The sequence below is a fragment of the Saccopteryx bilineata genome, chromosome 3, assembly GCF_036850765.1.
Source record: "Saccopteryx bilineata isolate mSacBil1 chromosome 3, mSacBil1_pri_phased_curated, whole genome shotgun sequence".
Lineage (NCBI taxonomy): Eukaryota > Metazoa > Chordata > Mammalia > Chiroptera > Emballonuridae > Saccopteryx > Saccopteryx bilineata.
Genome location: NC_089492.1, coordinates 3,918,698 through 3,943,869, shown reverse-complemented (window position 1 = coordinate 3,943,869; position 25,172 = coordinate 3,918,698). Strand labels below are relative to the sequence as shown.

General features: G+C 54.8%; 1 protein-coding gene across 1 annotated transcript in view; it reads right to left on the bottom strand.

The window, feature by feature from the left end:
• Window positions 1-25,172, bottom strand: part of COL22A1 (collagen type XXII alpha 1 chain) — a gene marked incomplete at its 5' end in the record, with an annotated part of 208,790 nt that overhangs the window by 10,459 nt on the left and 173,159 nt on the right. Inside the window, 13 exons of the mRNA XM_066266381.1 lie at window positions 825-869; window positions 8,128-8,163; window positions 9,669-9,740; window positions 11,158-11,211; window positions 11,842-11,895; window positions 13,966-14,019; window positions 14,696-14,740; window positions 16,318-16,371; window positions 18,273-18,326; window positions 19,688-19,741; window positions 20,664-20,717; window positions 21,008-21,061; window positions 22,576-22,629. Coding sequence (XP_066122478.1) covers window positions 825-869; window positions 8,128-8,163; window positions 9,669-9,740; window positions 11,158-11,211; window positions 11,842-11,895; window positions 13,966-14,019; window positions 14,696-14,740; window positions 16,318-16,371; window positions 18,273-18,326; window positions 19,688-19,741; window positions 20,664-20,717; window positions 21,008-21,061; window positions 22,576-22,629 — 684 coding nt within the window. The remainder of the gene's footprint in view (window positions 1-824; window positions 870-8,127; window positions 8,164-9,668; window positions 9,741-11,157; window positions 11,212-11,841; window positions 11,896-13,965; window positions 14,020-14,695; window positions 14,741-16,317; window positions 16,372-18,272; window positions 18,327-19,687; window positions 19,742-20,663; window positions 20,718-21,007; window positions 21,062-22,575; window positions 22,630-25,172) is intronic.

The window sequence follows — 25,172 nt, the reverse complement described above, 5'->3', positions numbered from 1 at the left end:
AGGAACCCACACCCTGGGGCAGAGGGAGGCAGAGGGGCAGGGGTCGGGGGGGCAGGAGCATCCCTTTCCTGCTGCCTCTGGCCCCAGGGGACACCTGCTCCCCATACGCCCAACCTGGGAGAAAAGCCAAGATAAATTCTTCACAGGACCAGGGAAAACATGCCAGGGATGGGGCGTGGGGTGGCGGTGATACCCATGTGGTACAACACTGTGACAGGGTGACAACTGACCACATGGAGGTTTGTGGGCAAAGGAGGTGTTGAATTTCTCTTAAGGAAGGGACAGCTGTCCTATGAGAATGCCCCTCCTCCCAATGGCATTGCTGAAGAAACAAATAATTTTACTCTGGTTTTTCCTTTTCTTTGGAGGAACAAAATGTTAGGAAAGGGCCCTCCCGCTGAGTGTAACGTCAAAGCAATTCATTATGGAAAAATCTGCTTCCTTGTCACCTCCGGTGACAAACTTGGCTCTGAGCAAACTGGCACTTGAGTTGGGCACGGTGCACACAGGCATTGGCACGTGGAGAGACAGATCTGTCACAGTGCCAGACCTCTTGCCTTTGTGTGATTGGAAGGATTTTACTTCTTCAAATAACAATAAAAAAATATGGAGGGGAACAGGGTGGAACCAACAACAACACTGACTACGTCAGTGGGAAGAACCCCCCCCCGCTGCCCCTACCCCCCAAGGCTCATGGTTTTCCAGGGGACCACCAGCGGAGAAGTCAGCTTTCCAGGCTGGGCTGCTCACTCAGGGTCTTGGACAAAGTCCCCTGCCACCCTGGAAAGGTCACGAATGCAGGACCAGGCTCCCACTCCACTCACCCTTTCTCCTTTGGGTCCTGCTTCTCCGGGCTTCCCAGGGGCACCCTGCAACAGAACCCAAGGCAGGACCGTCACTTTCCCAGGGCCACGCCATCGGCGCTGCCATCTGTGTCTCCCTCGGTTCCTCTACCCGACCCTGTGTCCTGAGGACCTCCAGAAATCAGTCCTCCAGGGGCCCCTTACCCTGTCCGGACACTGCAGGCCTGGGGCCACTGCCTCCCCTCTCCTTTCCTCCCATGGAGGCCCCCCCAGACCACGGCACCAGCCCACGCTCAGCCCCCTTCTGAGCCCGCCTCCTCCGTGCCCAGCATGAGCCCTGCCTTAGCACCCGGGGACCCTAGGATGGGTCTTTAGTGGCTCTCCCTGCCCTGCTGACCTGGCTGGCCCTGCTCCCTTTCCACCACAGTGGGTGTCGTCTGTGACTCCCTGACTCCGGAGCATGTGATCCTGCTGTCTGGTGTCCTCTGCAGGCCACCTCCCCCTGCCTGAAGCACACTCCTCCTCTGTTATGAACTGCAGGTTTGTTGCCCCCCCCCCCATTTAAATGTAAGGGTATTAGGGGGTGGGAGTCTTTGGGATGACTAGGTTCACATGAGGTCATGAGGGTGGGTCCCCTCTTATATCAATAGGGAGTGACCCTGGACAATCAGTGGGCAGCTAGTGCAGTTAAGGAGGCAGGAAACCAGCCGGCCAGCACCCTGACCTTGGACTTCTCCAGCTCCCAGAACTGTGAGCAATACATGTCTGTGGTCTCAGCCACCAAGTCTCTGGCTGCCTTACAGCAGCCAGGCCTGGGCACCACCCCTCTCTCTGGGAGGGGCACTGGAGACAGTGGGACGGGCCAGCAGGGGACAGGAGCACCCACTAGGAAGGGGGAGTGGGGCCGCCCGGGGAGACCCGCTGCGGGCCCAGAGTCGAGACAGGATGGGAGCTGGAAGGGCCAGAGGCAGGGAGGGGTACTGTAGATGGCAGCCAGGGGCATTGGGAGCTGGGGTACTCCATCTCAAATCCACAGGGGCAGGAGGACAGTGAGTGAGTGAGTGACCAGTGAGTGAGCTGAAGGCACAGCCACGAAAGGGACTAACGCTCCCCAGATAGGAAACCCTCCACCTGGCAACAAGAAAGTGGCCACCTCCTCTGCCAATCAAGAAAGCAACCCAGTAGTGCAGAGGGCAGCGGCCTTCCCCATGCAGAAGGCAGGGTGGGGCTTTGAAGTGGATGAGTGATTGCCACAGAGCTCACGGACACGTCCCCTAGCTCCTGTCTCCTCCCCTTTCCATTCCTCCCTCATCACCGAGCAAACACCTGGAACCTGGGCTACACAGAACAGAGGGGGATGATGAGACACAGTGTAACAGGGTATCTGCTCTGTCTGTGAGGAGACACAGTGTAACAGGGCATCTGCTCTGTCTGTGAGGAGACACAGTGTAACAGGGTATCTGCTCTGTCTGTGAGGAGACAGTGTAACAGGGTATCTGCTCTGTCTGTGAGGAGACAGTGTAACAGGGTATCTGCTCTGTCTGTGAGGAGACAGTGTAACAGGGTATCTGCTCTGTCTGTGAGGAGACAGTGTAACAGGGTATCTGCTCTGTCTGTGAGGAGTCACAGTGTAACAGGGTATCCGCTCTGTCTGTGAGGAGACAGTGTAACAGGGTATCTGCTCTGTCTGTGAGGAGACACAGTGTAACAGGGTATCTGCTCTGTCTGTGAGGAGACAGTGTAACAGGGTATCTGCTCTGTCTGTGAGGAGACACAGTGTAACAGGGCATCTGCTCTGTCTGTGAGGAGACAGTGTAACAGGGTATCTGCTCTGTCTGTGAGGAGACACAGTGTAACAGGGCATCTGCTCTGTCTGTGAGGAGACAGTGTAGCAGGGTATCTGCTCTGTCTGTGAGGAGACACAGTGTAACAGGGTATCTGCTCTGTCTGTGAGGAGACAGTGTAACAGGGTATCTGCTCTGTCTGTGAGGAGACAGTGTAGCAGGGTATCTGCTCTGTCTGTGAGGACACACAGTGTAACAGGGTATCTGCTCTGTCTGTGAGGAGACACAGTGTAACAGGGTATCTCCTCTGTCTGTGAGGAGACACAGTGTAACAGGGTATCTGCTCTGTCTATGAGGAGACAGTGTAGCAGGGTATCTGCTCTGTCTGTGAGGAGACAGTGTAACAGGGTATCTGCTCTGTCTGTGAGGAGACAGTGTAGCAGGGTATCTGCTCTGTCTGTGAGGAGACAGTGTAGCAGGGTATCTGCTCTGTCTGTGAGGACACACAGTGTAACAGGGTATCTGCTCTGTCTGTGAGGAGACACAGTGTAACAGGGTATCTCCTCTGTCTGTGAGGAGACACAGTGTAACAGGGTATCTGCTCTGTCTGTGAGGAGACAGTGTAGCAGGGTATCTGCTCTGTCTGTGAGGAGAGAGTGTAACAGGGTATCTGCTCTGTCTGTGAGGAGACAGTGTAGCAGGGTATCTGCTCTGTCTGTGAGGAGACAGTGTAGCAGGGTATCTGCTCTGTCTGTGAGGAGTCACAGTGTAACAGGGTATCTGCTCTGTGAGGAGACACAGTGTAACAGGGTATCTCCTCTGTCTGTGAGGAGACAGTGTAACAGGGTATCTGCTCTGTCTGTGAGGAGACAGTGTAACAGGGTATCCGCTCTGTCTGTGAGGAGACAGTGTAACAGGGTATCTGCTCTGTCTGTGAGGAGACAGTGTAACAGGGTATCTGCTCTGTCTGTGAGGACACACAGTGTAACAGAGTATCTGCTCTGTCTGTGAGGAGTCACAGTGTAACGGTATCTGCTCTGTCTGTGAGGAGACACAGTGTAACAGGGTATCTGCTCTGTCTGTGAGGAGACACAGTGTAACAGGGTATCTGCTCTGTCTGTGAGGAGACACAGTGTAACAGGGTATCTGCTCTGTCTGTGAGGAGACACAGTGTAACAGGGTATCTGCTCTGTCTGTGAGGACACACAGTGTAACAGAGTATCTGCTCTGTCTGTGAGGAGACACAGTGTAACAGGGTATCTGCTCTGTCTGTGAGGAGACAGTGTAACAGGGTATCTGCTCTGTCTGTGAGGACACACAGTGTAACAGAGTATCTGCTCTGTCTGTGAGGAGTCACAGTGTAACAGGGTATCTGCTCTGTCTGTGAGGAGACACAGTGTAACAGGGTATCTGCTCTGTCTGTGAGGAGACAGTGTAACAGGGTATCTGCTCTGTCTGTGAGGAGTCACAGTGTAACAGGGTATCTGCTCTGTCTGTGAGGAGACACAGTGTAACAGGGTATCTGCTCTGTCTGTGAGGAGTCACAGTGTAACAGGGTATCTGCTCTGTCTGTGAGGAGACAGTGTAACAGGGTATCTGCTCTGTCTGTGAGGACACACAGTGTAACAGAGTATCTGCTCTGTCTGTGAGGAGACAGTGTAACAGGGTATCCGCTCTGTCTGTGAGGAGACAGTGTAACAGGGTATCTGCTCTGTCTGTGAGGAGACACAGTGTAACAGGGTATCCGCTCTGTCTGTGAGGAGACACAGTGTAACAGGGTATCCGCTCTGTGAGGAGACACAGTGTAACAGGGTATCCGTTCTGTCTGTGAGGACACACAGTGTAACAGGGTATCCGCTCTGTCTGTGAGGAGACACAGTGTAACAGGGTATCCGCTCTGTCTATGAGGAGACACAGTGTAACAGGGTATCCGCTCTGTCTGTGAGGAGACACAGTGTAACAGGGTATCCGCTCTGTCTGTGAGGAGACACAGTGTAACAGGGTATCCGCTCTGTCTGTGAGGAGACACAGTGTAGCAGGGTATCTGCTCTGTCTGTGAGGAGACACAGTGTAGCAGTGTATCTGCTCTGTCTGTGAGGAGACAGTGTAACAGGGTATCTGCTCTGTCTGTGAGGAGACAGTGTAACAGGGTATCTGCTCTGTCTGTGAGGAGACAGTGTAACAGGGTATCTGCTCTGTCTGTGAGGAGACAGTGTAACAGGGTATCTGCTCTGTCTGTGAGGAGACAGTGTAGCAGGGTATCTGCTCTGTCTGTGAGGAGACAGTGTAGCAGGGTATCTGCTCTGTCTGTGAGGAGACACAGTGTAACAGGGTATCCGCTCTGTCTGTGAGGAGACACAGTGTAACAGGGTATCTGCTCTGTCTGTGAGGAGACACAGTGTAACAGGGTATCCGCTCTGTCTGTGAGGAGACACAGTGTAACAGGGTATCCGCTCTGTCTGTGAGGAGTCACAGTGTAACAGGGTATCTGCTCTGTCTGTGAGGAGACACAGTGTAACAGGGTATCCGCTCTGTCTGTGAGGAGACACAGTGTAACAGGGTATCTGCTCTGTCTGTGAGGAGACAGTGTAGCAGGGTATCCGCTCTGTCTGTGAGGAGACAGTGTAACAGGGTATCCGCTCTGTCTGTGAGGAGACAGTGTAACAGGGTATCCGCTCTGTCTGTGAGGAGACAGTGTAACAGGGTATCCGCTCTGTCTGTGAGGAGACAGTGTAGCAGGGTATCCGCTCTGTCTGTGAGGAGACACAGTGTAACAGGTATCTGCTCTGTCTGTGAGGAGACAGTGTAACAGGGTATCCGCTCTGTCTGTGAGGAGACAGTGTAACAGGGTATCCGCTCTGTCTGTGAGGAGACAGTGTAACAGGGTATCCGCTCTGTCTGTGAGGAGACAGTGTAACAGGGTATCCGCTCTGTCTGTGAGGAGACAGTGTAGCAGGGTATCTGCTCTGTCTGTGAGGAGACACTGTGTAACAGGGTATCCGCTCTATCTATGAGGAGACACAGTGTAACAGGGTATCTGCTCTGTCTGTGAGGAGTCACAGTGTAACAGGGTATCTGCTCTGTCTGTGAGGAGACAGTGTAACAGGGTATCTGCTCTGTCTGTGAGGACACACAGTGTAACAGAGTATCCGCTCTGTCTGTGAGGAGACAGTGTAACAGGGTATCCGCTCTGTCTGTGAGGAGACAGTGTAACAGGGTATCTGCTCTGTCTGTGAGGAGACACAGTGTAACAGGGTATCCGCTCTGTCTGTGAGGAGACACAGTGTAACAGGGTATCCGCTCTGTGAGGAGACACAGTGTAACAGGGTATCCGTTCTGTCTGTGAGGACACACAGTGTAACAGGGTATCCGCTCTGTCTGTGAGGAGACACAGTGTAACAGGGTATCTGCTCTGTCTGTGAGGAGACACAGTGTAACAGAGTATCCGCTCTGTGAGGAGACACAGTGTAACAGGGTATCCGCTCTGTCTGTGAGGAGACACAGTGTAACAGAGTATCTGCTCTGTCTGTGAGGAGACACAGTGTAACAGGGCATCTGCTCTGTCTGTAAGGAGACACAGTGTAACAGGGTATCTGCTCTGTCTGTGAGGAGACAGTGTAACAGGGTATCTGCTCTGTCTGTGAGGAGACAGTGTAACAGGGTATCTGCTCTGTCTGTGAGGAGACAGTGTAACAGGGTATCTGCTCTGTCTGTGAGGAGACAGTGTAACAGGGTATCTGCTCTGTCTATGAGGAGACAGTGTAGCAGGGTATCTGTCTGTGAGGAGACAGTGTAGCAGGGTATCTGCTCTGTGAGGAGACACAGTGTAACAGGGTATCCGCTCTGTCTGTGAGGAGACACAGTGTAACAGGGTATCTGCTCTGTCTGTGAGGAGACACAGTGTAACAGGGTATCCGCTCTGTCTGTGAGGAGACACAGTGTAACAGGGTATCCGCTCTGTCTGTGAGGAGACACAGTGTAACAGGGTATCTGCTCTGTCTGTGAGGAGACACAGTGTAACAGGGTATCTGCTCTGTCTGTGAGGAGACACAGTGTAACAGGGTATCTGCTCTGTCTGTGAGGAGACAGTGTAGCAGGGTATCCGCTCTGTCTGTGAGGAGACAGTGTAACAGGGTATCCACTCTGTCTGTGAGGAGACAGTGTAACAGGGTATCCGCTCTGTCTGTGAGGAGACAGTGTAACAGGGTATCCGCTCTGTCTGTGAGGAGACAGTGTAGCAGGGTATCCGCTCTGTCTGTGAGGAGACACAGTGTAACAGGTATCTGCTCTGTCTGTGAGGAGACAGTGTAACAGGGTATCCGCTCTGTCTGTGAGGAGACAGTGTAACAGGGTATCCGCTCTGTCTGTGAGGAGACAGTGTAACAGGGTATCCGCTCTGTCTGTGAGGAGACAGTGTAACAGGGTATCCGCTCTGTCTGTGAGGAGACAGTGTAGCAGGGTATCTGCTCTGTCTGTGAGGAGACACTGTGTAACAGGGTATCCGCTCTATCTATGAGGAGACACAGTGTAACAGGGTATCTGCTCTGTCTGTGAGGAGACACAGTGTAACAGAGTATCTGCTCTGTCTGTGAGGAGACAGTGTAACAGGGTATCTACTCTGTCTGTGAGGAGACACAGTGTAACAGGGTATCTACTCTGTCTGTGAGGAGACAGTGTAGCAGGGTATCTGCTCTGTCTGTGAGGAGTCACAGTGTAACAGAGTATCTGCTCTGTCTGTGAGGAGACAGTGTAACAGGGTATCTGCTCTGCCTGTGAGGAGACAGTGTAACAGGGTATCTGCTCTGTCTGTGAGGAGACAGTGTAACAGAGTATCTGCTCTGTCTGTGTTGCCAGGCAAAGTCAGCAAAGGCAACATCATGGCGTAGACCTCAGGAGTAGGGAGAGGCAATTGTAAGGGCTTTCAGAAATGAGGACCCAGGCTATGAATACCTTTGGGAAGGAACTCGGCATGTTTCAGAACCAAGAGGCCAGAGCAACTGGAGCTCAAGAAAGAAGGTGGGGCGGGCAGGGCCAGAGCATCCGGGACTCTGATGAGGGGCCCGGGGGGACAGAGCTCAGGTGTGAACTGGAAAGTAGCATGCTCTCGTGTACGTTCTAGCACCCAAGGACAGTAGAGGGGTAGGGCTGGGCCCAGGAAACCAGTGTGCAGGTCCCTGCAATGGTCCAGGCGAGAGGGGATGAACAGGGTCCCGGGGTGGAGACCGGGAGAGCTGGACAGTGCTCAGCTGGTCTGTGCAGCCAGATATGAATGGCTTGTTGCTGGATCAGGTACAGAGATGTAGGTAAGTGACTCAGACACATCGAGATGGTACCCCTGGGCTTGCGACAGAGTTCGTGGGCCCCTTGCAAATTTAAAATGTGAACCCTTGTTCAGAAAGCATTAAGCAGATGTGGGAATTCAGCTAAGCCCAGGGCCCCATGGGACTCCACATGTCACTGCCCCCTCCCCACAAAGCTGGCCCTGCATCTCCCGTAGGAAAGGTCGCCCAGGGGAGCAGAGGTGGTGACACGATACTTGCCTCCTTGCCGGGGACACCCTTCTCCCCCGGCTCTCCCTGTGAGACAGAACACATCAGTTAGCTCGGCGGAGGCAAGTGGAGAATAACAGAAGGTCTTCAGCACACATTTTCACTCAAGTCACATTGCAGCAAAGACAACAATCGATGGGCCAGCCAACCAAGGACACCCCAAGCAGGGCCGTCTGGTCAGGCTGCGCGAGGACACAAAGAGGAAGCTCCAGGGTGGGAAGGGGAGCCGCTGGTTCAGGGCTCCTGGTCCCCGGGACGGCTCTGACTCTGCCAAGAGGGCCTCCAGTGCATCAGCCGTAGATGCTGAGAAGCTGTGACGGGGAGGCCTCCCTGAGGAGCACGCCCAGCGAGTGAGAGGAGACACCAAGAAGACACTGAGCTCTGAGTCAGCCTTCCCAAGTTCAAGACTTGACTCTTCCATTTACGGGCTCTGTGACCTTGGCAAGCCCCTTATAATGTCCTTAAGCCACCCGTGTCTCAGTTTCTTCATCTATGACATGGGAATAGTAGCTGTACCTGCTTCACAGGGTTACTTTGAGATTTAAACGTGGTAGGACCTGCAATGCTCTCAGAGCACATGGCAGGGAAGGGCTCAACCAATGAGCAGCTATTACTGTGACTAAGGGATTCGTCGCAACAAGTATAGAAGAAGAGACGGCCTGGCTATTCTGTGGCAGCCAGGTGAGCGATGAGGGGGTGGAGAAGGAGGCTTGCCCCTCAATGAGCAGACTCAGGTAGAGAAAGTGGACAGAGCCATGTTAGGTTTGGGCTATAAGGCAGAAAAGGGCATGAGAGCTTTCTACACCTGCATGTTGTACACACCCCTCGCTCACCGGTCAGCAGCCCAAGGGGTGGGCATAGCACACAGAGTGCAGCAGGGGGCTTGCCTGGGAGTGTGGGGTTCCCTCTGCTTCCCTCTGCCCAGAACCCAGCACAGATCACCCACAGCCGCTCTGCATCGGCCGCCAAGTCAGGAGAGCCAGACGTGAGGGCCAGCTGGAGCACAGAGGGACCTCCATGTGGCCTTGAAGAAACCACCTAGGTGTTCTGACACTGCAGCCCACTCACGCTCCTCTGTGACACGACGGGCCCTTGGAGTTCTAAGACCGTCCTCGCCACCCCTAGCGCCCAACCACCATCATTAAAATAGTTCTATTCACTGTGGTCCCGAAGTGGGCAGGGCACCATTGCTAATCCTCTCACATAGAGCACCGTGGCCAGTCCCCAGGGGCACCCCCGTGTGAATAACGAGGAAGCTAAGGCTCAGAGGTCAGGAGACCCTCCCAGGGCCTCCCGAGGAGGGAGCAGGTGGGGCCGAGAACCCCGCCAGGTGTGACACCTGCAAGCAGGTTTCAGTCCACGCGCTCGCTCCATCGTGTCCAAGGTCATGATGCCTCTCGGACCACACACACCGGGCCACTGTCACCCGGCAGATGGACCGGAGGACACAGGAGGTGGAAGGACACGTGTGGAACGTGAACCTCACGCCCTCGAGCCAGGCACCGTGGGGCCCGGCGGGGTGCTCTGCTTACCGGAGGCCCCCGGGGGCCCAGGAAGCCGGGGAGCCCCGGGCTGCCAGTCTCGCCTTTGTTTCCCTTCGGGCCCTGCGGAAGGAAAGCTGGGTTACTCCCTCGAGGTCGAGTGCGTCTGACCACTCGGCACTCTGAAGGCTTGAGACACCAACAACACAGGGGAGAAGACCCTTTTCTGTAATGGAGGGGAAGGGGTTTGGGGGAGGATCCTCACATAGTGGGGACCTGGATGAGAAGCGTCTCTGCAAACACTCAAGGGCCTTTCCATTCACAGTAACAGGAATAAAATCAGACAAAACATATAAAAAGTAAAAAACAACCCTGGCGTGTATGTGGTCCTTTCAAATAGCCCTGCAGGGAAGCACTCCATGCTCCTTCCAAATAGGACACCAAGGCTCGTCCTTTGGAAGGACACTGTTTTGGGAGAAGCCATTGGGAACCTTTCGGTGTCAGCCTTTCTGGGAAGCCACCACGTGAATCGGCTCTTCTGGGCCAGCACCGCCGTGGCCGTGAGCCCAGCCTCAGGACCCAATCGCTGCCCACCAGCCCCGTCTCACCAGCCGCCATGAGCCCCACACCACAGCTCCTGAGGGGGGTGACTACATTAGCTAAGGGGTTAGATGCCTTGCGTGCAGCTGTCCCTGGTCCAACAGAAAGACGGGGTTCTCCTCAGGTGACCAGATGCTGGGTTTGCCTGGGGATGAGGAGTTTCCCCAGATGGAGCTAGGATTTTTGGTGCCAAAACCAATCAGGACAGACTGGTCACTCCTAATTTCCAGAGTGACAGCAGTTAGTTGGCCACACTAGTCTACACATTGCCCAGCAAAATCATAGCTTGACTCAGCCTACCCTGAGGTCTTCCGAACCAGATTGCCAATGTCAGCAAATAACAATACAAGAGGCGGGGCTGTGGAGAGACTTGTGGGCAGGCTCTGACTTCCCCTGCCCTAGAATTCCCGCCCACCAGACCGGAACCCTGAACCCTGAACCCTCCATCCAGCGACCAGGACTCGGCTGACCCTCTTTCTACGACACGTCCGTCTCCATCGTTGCTTCCTGCCTCCTCACCACCGGGAGGGCCCTCTTCAGCCAGGCCCACGGGACACCCATTCCCAGGCTGCACGCTGACGCTGTTGTCTGAGACGGTACAGCTGGTCAGCCTTACCCTGTCTCCTTATCTTCTAAAAGCATCCAACAACTACTGTGCAGCCTTATTATACATTTTTTAGAAAAGGCTTTAACAGTTTTGCCCCTTTCGATGCCTGTGGTCGTACGTAGTGCTCAGAGAGCCGGCTGCATGATTGTCGAGGATGTTAAGCGTGAAAAGAGGTCCTTCCCGCATCCTCTCGTCTCCACAGCCTGTTTCTGCCCACTCCGGCCGTCCCCACCGGAGCTTCCAGGCCCGGAGACCAGGCAATCTGTGGCGTGAGCGTGTGCCCCTCTCAGAGCCTGCCCTGACCCCCTCCCGTCGCGGAGGACGAGTACTCACGGGGTTTCCTGGAGGGCCGGGGTCCCCTGGAGACCCAGGTGATCCATTCTTGCCCTGGCGGAAGAAACGGCAGTGGTAGCTCTGCAGGGGCTCCCTGCCCGGGCGACACGAAGCGGACGCTGGACTGAGAGATGCCCGGAGGTGGGGGACCTGACCCTGCCCCGAGCCCCGCTCCTCGGACCAGCACGGCTCTCAGGAAACTGCCCGTGCCTCACAGGAGCTCGTAATGAGCTCGTAATAGCGACTTCGTTGTACTGCTGTGGAGTTAAGTGAGTCCGTGCACACGCAGCAGCCTCCCTCGGTGGTCAGTGCCCAGAGCAGGGCCCCGCCTCTTCATTACTACCCTCCACTGCCCCTGTGAAACGCTAACACCACGGCCTCACACGTGTGTGCTTCTGCTCTGCGTGCAGATCTGTGTTCAATATGTGAGAGTTTTTGGCAGCCCCAAAAAACGTGTGCACCCCCATTGGGCCAGGTGGCACCTTTTAAATCTGATTGTGGATAGGTGGTTCCATAGAAGAGCCCGGGGCGCGTGTGGTGGGTGGGGCACCGGGGCTCAGGGCAGTGACTGGTTTCTAACCGCCGAGTCACTCTGACAGCCTCAACACCCTTCAGGCTAGCGGGGTGAGCCAACCACACATCACCAGGTAACAGGGCGCAGATTGGTCGCAAAGCAAAACTCACCGGTGAGCCCCTCAGTCCTTGGGGACCCTGTGGCCCTATGGGTCCAGTGTCACCCTGGAACAGAGAGAGAGTCACGTTATCACAGCGTCACTGTGGGAAGATGAGGAAGGCACAGTCGGATGTGGGCCACAGTCTCCCACGTTACCCAAGATACCAGCAAACTGTGTCCAGAGCATTGCATCACTAATTGCCAGCTACCCTCCCGTGCGGCTGACCACCCTCCCCTTTCTGCGACCATTCATTCATTCATTCTTCATTCATTTGTTTATACACTAGCCTCGACCTTTCTCTCCTGGTCCCACAGGAAACTCAGCCCCACCTTGAAGCAGGGACCTAGTCACAGAGGACAGTTCCCCTTGGGGTCTGTCTGCTCCTGGTTCCTGAGCAGTCACCTGGCCCTGGCCCTGCCCAAGTCCCCACAGTAACAGCAATATCACCTGTGTGCACAGCGCCCTCTAGGGGACAGAGGAGTGGTGATTCTCCACCCCCACCGCGCGAGGACTTCCAAGCAGCCCTATGACACGAGTATGAACAGAGCGTCGCCACCCTCCCACGGAAAGCAGACTGAACACCACTCCGGAAAACTGATTGTAAATGAAAAGAGTCCGGCAGCCTACGAGGTGAGAAGAGAGCATCGCCTGCCCTCTGGCAGCCAGGACCCCTGTCCCCGCTGCACCCCGACCTCACCCGCTGGGTAAGCGGCACCCCACCACACTCCTGCCTGGGGAGCACCTGCCGTCACCTCTTCCGTAATGGCAGTGAGTGGGCTAGACCCGGATTTGCAAACTGCCCATCAGAGTGTGAGGGGCCTCTGGGGGTCAGGGCTGAGCAGAAGCCCCACCTGGGTCCATGGAGCCACTCTTGGCTGCTGGCAGGGGACCCCAGACACTAGTCTGGTTGTGTACAATAGGTTCTGCTGCTAAGAAATCACATGTGCCTGACCAGGCGGTGGTGCAGTGATTAGAGCGTCGGACTGGGATGCTGAGGAATCAGGTTTGAGACCCCGAGGTTGCCAGCTTGAGCGCAGGCTCAGCTGGTTTGAGCAAGGCTCACCAGCTTGGACCCAAGGTCGATGGCTCGAGCAAGGGGTTACTCCATCTGCTGAAGGCCCACAGTCAAGGCACATATGAGAAAGCAACCAATGAACAACTAAGTGTCACAATGCGCAATGAAAAACTAATGATTGATGCTTCTCATCTCTCTGATCCTGTCTGTCTGTCCCTGTCTATCCCTCTCTCTGATTCTATCTCTGAAAAAAAAAATCATTTAGAAATCACATGTGAATGGATGGGATTTCCTCCAAGACCGTTCTCAGCTCCACCCTCTCGTGACGGCAGCCAAGAACATGGCATCCTGCAGTGCATTGAGCGCCATGGGCCAGGAGGCCACTGCACGTGGTTACAGCAGGTCCCTAAGGGTGCAAGAGGCAGACCCTGTGCCCCCTCCCAGGAGGCTGTGTCCACACGTGAGACTGCCCTGCAGGATGTCATGTTTCATGACCGGTCCCCATGAGGACGTGGAGCTGGCAAACCTCCTCCTCCTCCAGCATGCCTCCTCCTGCCTCGGATGCTCTGTGTGGCCATGAGGAAGTGTCTTGACCTCTCTGGTCTTAGTTTTGTCTGTATAACAGGGGTAAACGGCAACTTGCCCTGGCCCTTAGACCCAAACTCCATGAGTGTCACGCGGCACGTGGGATGGCGGCCACGGCAGGCGCGTGAAGCTGCTGACTGCTGGAGACGGGGGAGTACCCGGGAGACTCTGCCATGAGGCCCCCATCCACTTGAAGCTGGATCCTACTGGTGTGCCCGTGATGCCAACAGGTAGCTCATGAAGGGTTCAGAAAAGCCTCCTAACCCACCGTGGGGCACAGGTACCCGCCGCTAGGCCGGAAGCCCAGATCCCGGGCCTCGTCCATGTGCCAAGGAGGGCTTGGGCCTGCGGTGCGGGCCCTGAGACATCACTGACCCTCTCTGAGAATGCCCGTGAGTTCCTCCGCAGCGCCACCAACCTCTCCACTATGGTTTCCGGGGGCCCCTGGGTCCTTCAGTGAAGCCCTCTCCACTGTCTTGACACACCCTGCTCCCACAGACCCAGCCAGGTCCCCCACAGGACACCCACACTTACATCTTTTCCGGGTGACCCTTCCCGGCCGGGGGGCCCCATGGCACCAGGCTCTCCCTAGACAGGAAAAGCAGAAACAAAGTCCCTGCCATCAGAGAGAAAAACTCAGGATGCCAGCTGCCTCCACCTGCGTCTCTGAGCATCAGGGGGAAGGACCCGGGGGAGGCCCACCAGAAAGTGCCCCCCAACAGGTCTGAGCCCCGAGCCGGGGTCTGAGGTGCCGTCACAGCCAGAGCAGGGCCTGGGCCACGTGCACGCGGCTCTCTGAGCTTCGGGGACACAGCAGAAGGGGCCGGCGAACCCGCCTGGAATCCTGCCTCTTCCCCTGCTGACCCACTGACCCTTCCCCACCTCGCCCTCCTCGGCCCACACAGGGCATGGCCGAGGCTCTCCCCAGCAGGCCCAGTGGCTCCTCCTGTTCAGGGCACTTGAAAGAGAGAGGCGGAGCTACCGGGCAGGAAAGCAGGCACCTGGTATAAACCGGCGCCCTCCCCACAGGCACTTGGCACCCTGGGCAGAGTGACCCACGTCCCCTGGCCTCACATTGCCCAGCTCGTGTGTAGGACAGGGCAGTGACCACACCCGACTCCAGGCTGACTCGGCCAAATCAGTTCTAAGTCAGTGCCTGTCCCGGGAGAAATGACTAGATACCAGACCAGGGGAGGGTTGACAGCGTCTGGAAGTGCCACCTTGGGTCCACCTGGGACGACCGCCAGGCCGGACGTGCACCTACCCGGGGCCCGGGCGCACCAGAGTCGCCTGTGTGTCCCTTGAAGCCCTGGAAGAGAGAGAACGGAGCTGTTCCACCACAGAGCAGGCTGGCCGGGGGAAGGGCAGCCCCCGGTGAGAGGGCCCCACCGGACCCTGACTGCCCCCTCTCCACCAGCTGAAAGGCGGGGGCCCTGCCCTGTGCTGGGCACAGTCAGTCCCCGATGCCTGCTGACTGGGTGATGTGCAGGACGCCTGGCTGGGAATTTACGTGTTTCTTCTTCTCCTTCAGTGTTCAAAACCACCCCAATTCACAGAAGATGAAACAGAGGTTCAGAGAAGTCCCCTGACCATGGTCAGAAAATTAATAAGTGGACAAGTGAGAGCTGAACCCAGGTTGGTCTACCTTAGAGCTCGTTTCATTATTTAACGCTTTGCTCTGGTCCACGCCATGCCATGCCAGCCAGCCAGAGCAGGTAGGTCTCCTTCCACCTGCCTGGGTCTCCACCCTCTGCCCCTACCCTGGGGCGGGATTCCTTACAGCTCTCAGATGGGTATTGCCTCAACACAGGTCCCCGCCAATGGGTCTCCACGGCTGAAAGGAAGCCCCTCCCATCCAACAAGCCAGGAACTCTCTTAACAGAAATCACTCATTCTGTGTTTCACTCCCCCAGAAGGGGGTGGTCTCCGTTCTTAGGATTCTTCTCCTGGTGTAATCAGGTTTAAAGCAAAGAGATTCAGCAAAAAGGAAATTGATTTTGTGTTTTATTTCCTCCATACTGAATATGAGGCAGGTGAGTTATTGATTTTTTTTTTTTTACAGAAAAACACATTAAGGAGAGAGAACTAGCATTCTGATAGCCTCCTCCTTGCCAGATAATTGGATTTTAGAATTTTCATTAAAAATCATATTTTTCCCCCTCAGAAAATTTAAGGAATTGTGTAAACAATTTCAAAATGATGGAGTAAAGCATTTAGCAAAAACAAAAACAAAGTCCCTCAATGAACCCAAAATCCATAGATTGAGTTCATTTTTTCAGGAAAAAAAAATAACTGTGTATGTTTATAGCTGTAATAGCTTCACACATAGCTAGAGAGTTGTATGTATGAATGTCAGAACTCACACATATAAAAAAGGCCAGGAACAGTATACTAGAATGTTCATAGGGCCTTACCTCTCTGTGTTGCAGAACTATAAGTAACTCTATTCTCCTCTCTATGACATCATATCTATATTTTTCTAATTATTGCCATCATCGTCGTTTATTGTTGTGCAATGAGAATGAGTTACTCTTATAATTGGTGAGTCTCCTTTAGCTATGGAAAGTGTTCAGAACTAGAATTAAGACAGACTGTTAGCTTCTAACATCCGGAGAAAGCCCCCTAAAATGGTAATAAATAAGATAAGAACACGGGAAGTTTATTTAGAACGACATGGTCACAATGGTTGCAATTCCGAAAATAAATGGTAGAGCCATGACATAGAGCCTCAGAAGTCCCCTGTCTGGAAGGAGAGGAAGTCTGAACCCCAGGGTCCGGCGGTCTGGGAGACCTCTGTCCAGCGTGTCGTAGCTGTGTGGCTGATGGTGCGCGTGCACACACACACGCACACACACACGCACACACACACACGCACACAGCACTTACGGGCGGGCCTCGGGCACCCTCTGGTCCTGGCAGGCCCGGCTCTCCGGTCTTGCCCTGAGGGCAGAGAGGAAAAGAAGGGCGTGAGGACAGCCTGTTAAGGACCTTCCTGCACACAGCTCTGGGCTTCCTACTTCTGCACGCCCACAGCCCATCCCTGTCTCCCTGACCGCCCTCCCCTGGCGCTGTGGGCCATCTCATCCACACCAGTCACCGCCCTGGGCCCAGGCCCGCTACGTGTCGGTTTTCCGGGGACAGAGGTGGGGACGCAGGTTTCGTCTCCACGGTGATTGTTCGTGCTCTTAGAAGTGCCCTGGTCTGGCTGAGAAATCACGTAGGCATCCTCGCTATTGCGGACTTTGTACCTCCCACAAAACCGCTCTGACGCAGCCACTAACGGCTGCACTTCACAGACGGAGACAGCGAGGCTCAGGGACAGTGTGCTGGGTTCACAGTCCACGGAGAGCTGGCCTGAACGACCCCACAGGGCTGCTCGGCGCCCGCAGCAGCCGCAGTCCCTGGTGGGGCCTGTCATCACTCGCCCCCTCCCCGCTCCACCTTCTCTTCATTGTAAAGAAGTTACAGGACGCCTTGGCTAGTTACAATCCTTCACTACCCACAGCCCCGTGACTGCCGTGGAGAGAATCAAGCCATAGACAAAAGCCAAGGAGCCACGAAAGCGTCAGGGGTGTTGGGGGTGCGGAGGGGAGGGAGAGGGTGTGAAGGGGCGTGTCGGGTGGGGGAGCCGTGGGCCGGCCCTGCCTTCACTGTAACTGGGGGACACATCCGTTCTCCCAGACTGTCCCCTCACTTGCACAGCTCATACGCCTTGAGGACCCGAGGGGTCCACCAGCAGGGAGAGGGGACAGGAAAGGGCATCCTTGGGTTTGGAGAAAAAGTACAGAGAGGAGGAGGGTGGGGTACACAACGCTGATTTCTGGGGTGGTTCCTTTCCTCTGTTCCGGCATGTTCAAGGGTGGCTGTGAGACCTGGGGGTGTTCCTTCCTTTCCAGGCCTGTCTCTCAGTTGACCATCAGGACAACCTCCCTCACAGTCCCTGTGATTGAGGGAACAGGGGTCTGGCCTGGCTCCCACCCTCCTCGTCAGGTGGGATGACCTTTTTGTCGCTGGCCCAAGTCCCTGGCAGAAAGATGCTACCTCCCAGAAACTGCTGAGGGTCTGCACCATGCTGTCATGTGATTGTAGCGACGACCCCTCACTGTGCAGTTATCCCTCAGGGAACACACCGAGGCGCAGAGAGGGCAAGTGGCCTGCTCAAGGCCACACAGCTGGGGTCCTACTCCAGGCGTTCTGGCTCTAAAGCCTCTCTCTAGATCTCATTCTGTACTATAATTATTCAAATCACTCCTAATAAAAGTTACGCAGCAGGCAACTTGAAAGGTTGCCTATCTATCCATCCATCCATCCATCATCTATCTATCCATCTGTCTATTACCTATCCATTCATGTCCCTAAAGTATAGAAACTTGAAGGAATTAGTCAAATTAAAGAGACACCACCTGCCCCCTATGGGTAAGCTGAAGGGAGGCCAGCTCGCCTCCCTGGATACAGCAGGTGCAGCTTGGGGTTGTGGGGGGTGTGACAGGCTTTTCCAACTTCAGACGTCTGGTCCAGCCAGCGCTCACCTGCCTCAGGTCCCCATCCCCCGTCATTAGGAGAGAGGCTGCCTGGGCAGTTAAAAAATGCGGAGGGCAGCCAGGAGCCAGGGCTCAGGTTCTGGTTCTGCCACTGGCCTATCATGTGACCCTGGGCCCACAGCATTTCCTGTCCCCGGGACTCCATCTCCTCAGCTGTAACGTGGGGAGAGCAGTGGTTGCCGGGCAGGGTCGTCAGGAGAAGTGAGGGAAGGAATGCGTGGAAAACGCCTCTCAGCGCGCCCGCTCCGAGGGGCCCCTGGACACACGGCAGTGAGATGGTAAGAGTGCAGAGTCCCTTACCGGCTCTCCGGGGGCACCGGGCTTGCCATCTCTGCCCTCCTTGCCTTCGGCTCCCTGCAGGGGAAACTCAGATTGGTTATCTGGCCAGAGACGCCACGAGGGCGGGGAGGGCACAGGCCGCTCCGTTCACACGCAGCGGCTGAGGAAGCGTTTCAGCCGGCAGAACCGGTGTACTTCCCGGACTTTCCCCAACACCGAGACTCTGGCTTGAGTGTCTGGTCGCAGTGTCTGGCACATAATAAAAAAGCAAGAAGTTCTAACAGTCTATTGTTGTTATTGTTCTAAAGATGGCACCCCAGGACTCATTCATGAGGTCACACTTGGGGTGGTGGGCCTCATCGCTGGGCCGTGGGTCAGCCCCAGCGGTCAGTGGGGGAAATGCCGGCGCTGAGGAGGAGGAGGAGGAGGAGGAGGAGGACACTGACGTACAGAACAGCACGTGGCACAGTGCCTGGAGCTCACGAGCCGCTGCAGAGACCAAGGGCATTGGTGGTTCACTAGGGCTGATGACAGGGCTTTCTGGGCAGACAGAATGCAGGTGCAAAGGCCCTGTGGCCTGGAGGGGAGGGGTGCCATGGGTTCTGGAGGGGTGAGGTGCCGCAGGTCCTGGAGGTGAGGGGTGCTGTGGGTCCTGGAAACCAAGAGGAAGCCAGAATGGCTACGGCAGCCGCACGCAGGGCCCATTCTCAGCGGGGAAGGCCGCCCCTGGCCTCTCTGGGCCGGCCTGGTTGCTGACGCAGTGGACAGAGAGCTCCGCCCTACCGAGAGGGACGCTGGATTAAGAAGGCCAGGACAACATCCGTGCAAAGCAAGCCTTAGACGTGGCTAAATGCTAACAAGTCAAATCGGCTTTCAGGGGCCGTCACACAGAACTCAGGGAAGGGCTGTGCGCGTAGACTAGGCTAGTGTAGATTTTTAAAACAATCTCAAGGTTTATGAGACAACAGAGGAATAGCCATACACATTATGGGACATCTATTAGACAGGGTGTAGGTAAAATTTAGGAACATTTAATGCCAGTGTGGAAAATAGAAAATGTTTATATTATCGCAGTAATTAATTATCTCGATTATGTATGCATATATATGCACATGCTTGGATTGTCCTAACTGTAGTTATATATATAAATATATATATATCTACCCCATTGATACATATGTATACATGAATACACATATATGTGTAGAGAGATGAAAATACCATTACTATTTAAATAAATAAACAACAAATGTATACATAAAAGAATGATACTAAGATTGACCCCACAGAAAATTGAATTTAATTGTGATGCTTTTCTTCACATACTCTATAACACAATAAAGTCTCCTAGTGACCGCATCTTGCCTTAACAATGGTATTTTTGTTTCCGTATTAGGTGTAGTGAAGAAATTAGAATTTTCTTAAACGGTACTTACTGGGATTCCGGGGATTCCAGATGGGCCTACGGGGCCGGGAGGGCCTTCTTTCCCCTAAAAGATCCAAGACACAAAACCACCCTTAACTCTCAGATTGGCTTTTCTGCAAGAAAATGACATCACACAGAGTTGCCTTGGTGGGAAGGGGTGTCTGGTGGGAGGTGACAGGTGTCCCTGCATCCTCCTCCTGCCTTTCCAGGTGTCGCCACCCCCAGGGCAGGGAGGGCCCCGGGCGGGGCACAGTCGCCCAGACTGGTGTGCAGACCTCTGAGTGTGTAAGCCGGGGCTACGATCACAATGCCTGCTACACTGAGGTTCACACTTTGCTCATGTTGTAGAAACTGAGAGGGGTTCCTGCAGCTGTCGGCATGGAACGTAATTACGTAATTCCGGTTGAAGAGTAAACGGCTTGGGGTCACAGCCTGTCACCCCTGCTGTCGTTTCAGACCTTGACTTCTGACGTCCCTTCTCTTAACTGCACTCTGCCTTTGGAACAGCGGGTAACAGTTGCTGCCTGCTGCCGGGCACGCTCTCTGGGGCGCAGCATCGGCTCAGGACAGGCGAGCACCAAGCCTGTCTGCTCCCCTGGGCTGTGCAGACAGAGGCCGCCCTGGAAAGGGGCGGGCAGGTGGGCTGCACCGTGTGGTGTCCGGGTTGGCTGCATACTGAAGTCCCGTCTCACAGGCCTCCGGGCCATTTCGCCCAGGCCTCCGGGCCATTTCGCCCAGGCCTCCGGGTCATTTCGCCCAGGCCTCCGGGCCATTTCGCCCAGGCCTCCGGGTCATTTCGCCCAGGCCTGCATGGTGGGATGCGGGAACTGGGGCTCTAACAGAAAGTGATTCCTCCTGCAGCTAGCCAGTCGTGACTAGACCCTCGGGACGTGTGAGCCACGGGAGGCAGGGTGGTGGGCAAGCGTCTGGGCTTCTGAGAACGCCAAACGCGGCTGAAGGCGGACCCTGCCCACGGAGCAGCTTACCGGGGGCCCTGGGATTCCCGGCGGTCCAGCAGCTCCGGCAGCCCCATCTGCTCCCTGGGGGGAGGGACAGAAGGTGAGTCTGTGTGTGCCTGATCAGGGGACGTGAGCCCCGCCTTGTGCACGGTGCAACATGCAGGTCTCGCATCCCGCACGCTAATTACACGGTCTGTCGGTGCCGCTCAGGGCTCACGCCCCCCTGCTCCTTCCCCAGCTGTCCCCCGGGACCCACACGCCCAGCTCCGCCCACCCCTTAGGACGAGAGGTCTGTCCTGTGTGGTACCATCTCCAGTGAGAATGGGAGTGTGTCCCAATGACAAGGTCCAAAGAGAGGGTTTCCGACTTACTGGCGGTCCTGGGTTCCCAGGGGGCCCCATGAAACCCGGAGCTCCAGGGTGACCCTAGAGAAATAGAGAGGCAACTCTTTACAGGTGACTTACAAGGAGACTTCCACTGTGGGTAACGGCCGCATTTCAGACAGCGATCCGGAACCTACTTTCTAACTCCAATATATATATATATATGTCTAGAAAGGATCTGACGGTATTTACAGAAGCAAATCCGCCCTGAGAGTGGACCTGCTTCAAACCGACGAGGGCAAAGAAGTGTGGGAAAGCGGGAGACACCTCAGGTGGAGGCCAGGGCGGCCGCACAGCACAGAACATTGGGGCCGGGGAAAGGGGCGAGGGAGGCTGCCTCCATTCTATGCTCCCATGCCCATGTATGGCTGGGGTGTCCTGTAACAAAAGCTCAAAACCAAGTATACACAAACAGACACAACACAAGCCCACAATGGCATCGCGTAGGTTAAACTGACTTACGGAGCCCATCTGTGACGCAGAAGCTGCTACACAAGTTACCGTGTCAAGTGTATTGAAATAACATCTAATTCTGTGCAGCGGTGCAATGGAACCAAACAGGCCACCGTGACATAAGTGACGTGCCCGCCCTCCACCCCCCACCCCCACCGCCTGCCCCTGAAAACACAAGCTACAACGTCCACGATGGATCCTGCAGCCTTCGACATCTCTTCTGTGCAAGAGCAACACAGACACACTTCAGTGTCCGCACGTGGGGGGCATGTCAGCTGAGTCTGTCCTGAGACCCCGTGTCACTGCCTCTGGCTCCTGGTTCGAGTGCCTTGCCCCCACCGCACTGAGCATCTCGTCAGGTTGGGGATGTGCCCGTCCTGCATCTGCTTCCCGAGCCGGTGCAGCGCCCAGCAGGGGGCTGGGCACACACAGTGAGCACTGACTGAGGACGCTCAGACGGGAGGGGGGCCGAGGGGAGGGAAGGCAGGAGAAAGGAAAGGGGAGATCTGGAGGACAGCGGTCAGCAGTAAGCAGGGGCCCAGCGGTCAGTTCCAGCGGCAGAAAGGCTGCTGGCGGCTGAGGAGTCGAAGCAGCAGAACCAGCTGATCGCTCTGAAGAGAAGGCGATGGGGTCGCAGCGCTCCGACCCACAGAAAGAGCTGCCTGCCGTCGCTGGCCCGAACTGACAGTGCCCTGGAGAAGCTGCCCGGCAGGGCTGATGGGCACGGAGCCCAGAGGGGCATCGTGAAGCAGAGCCACCAGCCCCAGGCATCATACAGGGGGTCCGTGAGAAACCACGGGAGTCAGAGGGAAGGAAGGGGCACTTTGCAACACGTGGCTGTCATTTTAGTGAACAAGACACAGCAACAGCAAGAGTCCAAAAGAATTAAAAAAAAAAAAAAAAAGGCAGGCCCCTCAGATCACTGGGGATGGGGAAGGAGAACAGGAACCAGAAGAACCCAGACGGGAACCAGGAAAACAGGATTTAAAAAAAAATGCTGCCGCACACATGAAAGAGGCAAGGAGGGAGTCAGGGCAGACAGCGTCCCGGGAGAAACCGCAACGCTCCTTCAGGGGGCGGTTCAGCATACAGTGCGTGCTCACCTGGTCGCCCTTCTGTCCAGCCTGTCCCTCTGCTCCGCGCTCTCCTCTACTGCCCTTCGAGGACAAAGAAAACAAATTGGGGGAAATGTTAGAGCGACATCGCGTCTGAAAAGAGCTGGCATGCATTCATTCTCCTCGCCCTTCATTTATTCATCCCTTCCTCGTCCTCCACCAATCTCTTCTCCAGGTCGTGCTGCAGACCAGAGAACAACTAACTGCTGATGGATGGCTTTTCTGCTCTGCGGGTGCTGGCGAGGGCGGGGCGGGGGGCGGGGCTGGGGAGCAGGCGGAGCCCACTTCACTGAGGGCGGGGCGGGGGCGGGGCAGGGGGCAGGCGGAGCCCACTTCACCGAGGGGCCGTCATGTTAAACCCTGACTGTGGGTTGAGTTGTAGGCCCTGGAAAGCACGAGAAGGCTGTAGGTTGCCCTAGACATCAGAGGGGCTCCTCTGCTCCAGTGGAGGGTGGGCTGGAAGGTTCAGGGTGCAGAGAGGAGGGTCAGTGAAGAGGAGAGCAGGGTGGGTGTCCCAGCTGTGGCAGGGAAGGGGGAAGGGCCAGTGCAGTGTCAGTGGCATGTCACAGTCGGGATGGGCAATGAAGGGGAAGCTGAGATGGTGATGGACGGGGCCGCACTGGACAGCGGGCTGAGCGAGAGCAGTCTCGGTACACCTGCTCCTCACTCCTTCCTCGCTAGCTGTGGTCACTGAAACATCTCCCGACTTGAAAGCTGTAGTTTTATCTACAAAGTAGAGAAAATTATGATGCCTAACCCATGAGTTGTTAGGGAAATAAAATCAGATGACACGTGGAAAACACTTAGCACAGAGGTCAGCACACTGTAAGAGCTCAATTAATATTGACTATAATTATATATTTCATACCATTTTGCATAGGAGTCATGGCTTTGTCATTTACTAGTTATGTGTCACTTGGCAAGGTACTTCAACCCTCTGTTTTCTAAATTCTAAAATGAGAATAATAGTAATAGTATCTTTGTCATCAAGTTGTGAGGATTAAATAACCTGAAATCTACAAAGTCCTTAAAATAGTGATGAGTTCATCATTAGCTGTCAATACATATTAGCTATTCTTCTCACCACTATCATCATCACCACCATCACCATCATCACCATGATTGTCACCATCATCATCATCACCACCATCACCACTATGATTGTCACCATCATCATCAGCGCCAACATCATTGTCACCAGCATCATCTCTATCATCATCACCATCATCACCATTGTCACCACCATCATCTCTATCATCATCACCATCATCATCACCACCATTACCATCATCATTGTCACCATCATCACCATCATCATTGTAACCATCACCATCACCACCATCACCATTATCACTATTATTGTCACCATCATCATCACCATCATTGTTACCACCATCATCACTATCATCATTGTCATCACCATTATCACCATCATCACTACCTTTATCACTGCCATCATCACCATCACCGTTATCATCATCACCATCATCACCATTATCATCACCATCATCATCACCATCACCATCTTTGTCATTATTGTGGTTATGAAAACACTCATAACATGCAACCTACCAAAAAATATTTTTTACAGGCTAACTCTGAAAGAAACAATCGAAGGTCCCACTCTCTCTTAACTGTCACCTATTTTGGCTCCACATTGACTGTGTTAACAAGTGCACTTCAGTGAAATGTTAGTAAACAGAAGCGCTCCAGGCTGTCTGAAAGGACGCAGTATGCAGTGCATTAAGTCTTTGGCAGGGAGTCAACCCTGGCTCTCATTCCAGGCCTGTCATCTCCTATCTTTGCATCCTTGAGCAGAGCAGGGCTCCCCTTTGTTTGTTCACCCAGTACATGAAGAATGGGGGGATGCCAATCTACACAGCTCCTTCCCACTCCAGAACTCCACGGTCCTCTCAGTGAAGCACCGAGCCCGGCCCTGCTCCTGCCCAGAAGGTTGCACAGTGCTGCGGTTCACTGGTGCTGATGACCGCCCGAGAACACCACTCCTGCCCGCCCCCTGGGCATGCTGGGAGCATCAGGGGAGCTCACGCCTGTCAAGTGCCAAATGCCGTTGTGAAGAGCAGGAAAAAAAATAGGTCCAGAGGGGAAGGGCATTTGCTCCAACGTTTTTATGTGCAATTACTTCTGCTGCTTTTTAAGTCTTTAAAGCCAGCAGTGCCCTGTCTGCGGGCCACATTAGAATCTCAGTGACAAGAAGTGACGCAGAAGAGCAGGCTGCTTCTCTGACATTTAGGACAATGGCCTTAAAAGTAAATGGCTTCCTTTCAGATGCCCGTCCTCAGCCTGGGCTGGGAGTGGTTTCTACCCTCGTCTCTGAACAATGAAAATGTCAGCCCGCTCAGCGATTGCCACAGTTGTCCTTGTCTCCTTCCCCGCTGCGGGTGGAGATCAGAGCCAACACGCCACCCCCGAGGCCTGACTCACTTCCTTCCAGGAGAGCGGGTGACATTTACAGGGCCCTGCTCTGCCAGGCTCGCTGCTGAAGCTTTCCCAATGAGATCCACTTCACGTCCCTCTTTGTTACTACACTGAGCTGAGGCAGAGGAAAATATTTAGTATGTCTA